Source organism: Dermatophagoides pteronyssinus, unplaced genomic scaffold, assembly GCF_027571235.1.
Source record: "Dermatophagoides pteronyssinus isolate colony J.1.1.1.1 unplaced genomic scaffold, Derpt_VIB-CSIC_2022.12 sq0014, whole genome shotgun sequence".
Taxonomy (NCBI): Eukaryota; Metazoa; Arthropoda; class Arachnida; order Sarcoptiformes; family Pyroglyphidae; genus Dermatophagoides; species Dermatophagoides pteronyssinus.
In genome coordinates this window covers 315,511-319,938 of record NW_027461538.1, presented here as the reverse complement: position 1 = coordinate 319,938, position 4,428 = coordinate 315,511, and the positions used below count along the sequence as shown (strand labels likewise).

At 26.9% G+C, this 4,428-nt stretch overlaps 1 protein-coding gene across 1 annotated transcript; it reads right to left on the bottom strand.

The window, feature by feature from the left end:
* Nucleotides 1–1,440: 1,440 nt before the first annotated feature.
* On the bottom strand, nt 1,441–4,128 carry LOC142645535 (uncharacterized). Its single transcript, XM_075821965.1, has 2 exons — nt 1,785–4,128; nt 1,441–1,714 (listed from the first exon to the last, which is right to left on the bottom strand). Exons 1-2 carry the CDS (start codon nt 2,768–2,770, stop codon nt 1,651–1,653), a joined length of 1,050 nt encoding a protein of 349 aa, XP_075678080.1. The 5' UTR covers nt 2,771–4,128; the 3' UTR covers nt 1,441–1,650.
* Between the last annotated feature and the right edge of the window lie 300 nt (nt 4,129–4,428).

Here is a 4,428-nt window from a genome sequence, read left to right as displayed (position 1 = left end):
CACTGATTAACTTGTTTACTTTTTGTTTATGAATTTAAAAAATGATCTTTATGCCACCTTAGTCGGCTAAATTTATCTTTCTTTTCTCTTTTATTTCGCATTTTTTTTGTAAATAAAAATATTTTTAACCAGAATATTTCATGATTTTTTGCCCAAAAATATTCAGTCTTTTTCCAGAATATTTCATGGATTTTTCCAAGAAATATTAGGTCTTTTCCAGAATATTTCATGATTTTTTGGCCACAAATATTTGAGTTTTTTGCCTCAATATTTCATGGATTTTGCCCAGAAATACAAAAAAAGAAAGAAAAACCATAACATTTTGTGGATGACGTTAAAACCCAAAAATGTTATGAATTTTGCCGTATATTTTACGACTTTATTTTTCTGTGTGTAAGAGAAAAAAAATATTACACAATGACTACATAGTCTGTGGAATTTGAATGAAATAATAATTAGAAATGGGCGAAAATCTGATAAGTTAAGATTATCCATAAGATATTTGGTCATTTGGTTTTTGCTTTTCATTCGTATACCTTTATGCGATGATTACGTGATGTTTGTAGGGAAAAAAAATAAAAATAAATTTCCCCTAAAACACACGATCAATTTTATCAATTCCCAATTGGAAGATGTATGTTTTTTTTTCTTTTTGGAAATCAATTTTATTGAAATCAAAATGCAACTTTTCTGATTGGATAAAGTGAGTGAGAAAAAAAAACTGGAAAAAAAGTCAATTTTCAAACAGTCATCAGAATCATGAATCATGAATTTTGGTTCTTGATTGGTCATCTTACACACTAAACAGTTGACAGTTTTCAAATTGACAATATTAGAAAAAACAGAAGAAAAAACATTGTGATTGAATTTCGAGCAACCAGAAAAAAGAACATCCAGAATCTAAGATTGATTTTTTTTTGGTTCAATTTTCAATCAATAACTAAGTAAAATGAAATGAAATGACTAGATTGAAATCGATAGATATTCAGTGAAATCGATTGATCGTCGTCTTCATTCTGAGTTTGTTAAGATAATTTTTTTTGTTTTTAATTAACTTGATGAATGATCCATGATTACAAATCTATTGATTCCATTATTATTATCATCATCACCATCATCATTATCTGTCGCTGGGCAGTGAAAAAGATAATCAAAAAACCAAAAAACAGAATGGTTGCAAAAACCCAAAATACAATTAGAAACAAAATAGAAATAAGAAATTTGATACACTAAAAGTAATTCATTGATAAAAAGTAAGGAGAAAAAAAGAAAGAGTGAAAAATGAGATAATTATAATCAGATTTTGTCAAAAAAGAAACAGAATTACTATAGTAACGTAAGCGAAAATAATCATTATAATCATTGGAAGATGATTTTACACAATTTGATACTTAATTTCACTTTTTCATTCATTGTAACCAGAAAAGAATAACATCTTAATTAATCGATTCGGATTTTTAATGAGAAAAACGAAACAAAAAACGAAGCAAAACAAAATCGTCATCATCAAAAGCAATTAATAACAGAAATTTGTGTGAAAAAGAAAATGATGTGTATGTTTGTGTGTGGGTGTATGAAAAAGGTGTTCAAGAATAGAGAATACATTTTTCTGGTTTGTTTTGTTTTCATATGTAATGAAGAATAATGAGTTTATTTTTTTTTGCAAAACCCAGATACATTTTTTGAACCAGGTAAAGAAATGTTTGAACCAGACCTGGATTTTTTTTTTTTTTTTGAAAAATTACATTTTTCATCCAATTTTATTCACCCAAAAAACAACTTACCCACAAATCCATGAATGACGACGTCTTGGTGGACAACCATTAATATTTGGTACTGATAATAATATTGGTGCACCACCATTACCACTACCCGTATTACCAATAGAATTATTATATGCTGATAAATAACCACGTGATTTTATCATTATTTGACGATTATTTATCATTGTTGTTGATGATAATGGTGATGATGATGGTGATTGTAATGTTGTTGGTGATGTAAGATTTTTACAACTATTACTATTATTATTTCGTTGATTATTATCCAAACAATCATCATTAATCGATAATGTTGTTGTTGTTGTTTGATTTTGTTGTATATTTGACATAGTTCTATCATTATTATGATTATAATGATTATTATTATTATAGTAAATATTGAATGAAGAATTTTTAGACATATGTTTCATTAGTTTACGATTTGGTGATGGTGAACGATGATTATGATGATAATTTGATGATAATGTTGTTGTTGGTGATGTGATGATAGTTGTTGTTGTTGTTGTGGTGGTGGTTGTAGTTGTTTGTTGTTGTTGTCCAATTTGATTATGATTGATTGATGATGATGAACCAAAATAATGTTGTTTATTCATATCGATTGAACCACGTTTTTCATCAATTTTCATAATCATATTTTTTTTATATTTATCATCAATATTATTACCATTTTTAATATTATTATTATCACCATTATCATTATCATTATCATCGACAAAATCAATGGATACAACACAACGAATTGCTGACATTTTATCATTATTATTATTATTATTATGTAAATGTATTTTATTTGATTCATTATCATCATGATTATCATTATCACCATTATTACTATTACTATTACTATTATTACTTGTTTGATCTTCTAATGTTGGAATAGTCGAATCAATTTTCATTACGGATGTCGCTGTTGTTGTTGTTATTATATTTGATTTGACCTGTTTCATTGGGTCAATTGTTTCAATTTCTACATTATTATTATTGGCCATTTTTTTCGTTTATAATTAAATTTTCGATTTGACCTTTGACATTAGGTTAAAATAGTTGACTAAATGAACAACAACAACCGAAAAGGAAAAAGGAAAAAAACCTAAAGATTTTTACAGATTTCTTTTTGTGTTTGTGCAAGTGAATATGTCACAGTAAAATATAATCACATTGAAAATGAAACGGATGATGATGATGATGATGAATCGTGATTATGGTCACGCTGCAACATTATTATTATTATTATGATCATGATTATCATCAACAAGGGCAGCAAAAAGAAAAACTACAACCACCAACCACCAAAAAAAATGATTATAAAGATAATATTGATGACAATATATATGGATATATGGATTATCGCACATCAAACACACATATACACACACAGAGATCGAATACGAATATGATTTTCTCGAATGAATGAACAATTTCCAGCAGTAACAACATAGAAAATGTCAATTGGAAAATATGAAAATAAAAATAATAATGTATTCGAGAAAAAATCATTAGATATGAACAGAAATTATATATCTGTAGCGTATGTCATATATAAAAAAGTTATTATTAATGTTTTGTTGTTGTTGTTGTTTATGGAGTGATTCTGTAATAAAATATGTTTCATTTTTTGTTGTTGTCGAAATTCGATGACAACAACAACAACAACAACAACAATGATGATGGAATACAGTGAAGAAAATAGACAAAATGAAATCGAAAAAACAAATCAATTTTTGCGGCATCGCAATAATAAAAATTCAATCATCAAAGAAGAATCAAATTTTTTTTTTGCTTGCATGTTAATGAAAATTTGATGATTTTTTTTCTTCTTCTTCGTTTGTTGTTGTTATTATTGGGAAAAATGAGATACTTTTTGAACTTGGAAACTTAGATATGAACAAAGTGAATGTTTGAAATGTAAAGGATTTTTAAAAAATTTCGTTTTGAATTGAATTGAAAATTGATGAATCGGATGCTTATTTTGTATTTGGTTCAATGTATTGGTGATGGCGGATGCCAATCCGAAAAAAAACCAAAAAACATCATTAATGACAAAAAACAGATCACCAATGACGAAAAACAACAGCGAAGTTTTTTTTTGTTGTTGTTTCAAAAGGAATTTTGAAATTTTTTTTTCTGTTTCGTTCTGTTCACATCATTATTTTTCGGTTTGAATTGGTTTGGTTTGGTTGTCGACAATGAATCAAAATCAAAATCAAATGAAATGAAAAAACATGGAAATAGAAAATGAAGAAAAGTTTGAAAAAACAAACAAACAAACAAAAATAAATCACATCATTTGGAATAATGACAACAACAAGAGAAAATTTCAAAAAAAAAAACTTTGATACACTGTGTGTGTGTGTGTGTTTAGAATTTGAAAATCATCATTAATGAAAGGAAAACAATCGAAAAAAAAACTTTGATTGGATTTTTTTTTGTTTTTGCTTTTTGCTTGTTGAAATTTTTCGATTTAAAATTCCAACCAGTAAATAAGATACACAGACACAAACACAGAGGGAACCAGAATGAATCAAAATGTGTTAATTTTTTTCGTTGAAATTCAAATATCGTTGTTGAAACAGAGAAAAAATTCAATCAATATTTCATCACGCACACAAAACACAAGACAGACAGACAGATGAATCATTGGAAGCGA

Bases quoted from the DNA above. Each gene is read 5' to 3' on its own strand.
- LOC142645535 (XM_075821965.1), bottom strand. From the start codon at position 2,770: ATGGCCAATAATAATAATGTAGAAATTGAAACAATTGACCCAATGAAA. The intron at 1,715-1,784 runs GTAAGTTGTTTT...AAAAAAATCCAG, and splicing joins CGTCATTCATGGATTTGTGG to GTCTGGTTCAAACATTTCTT.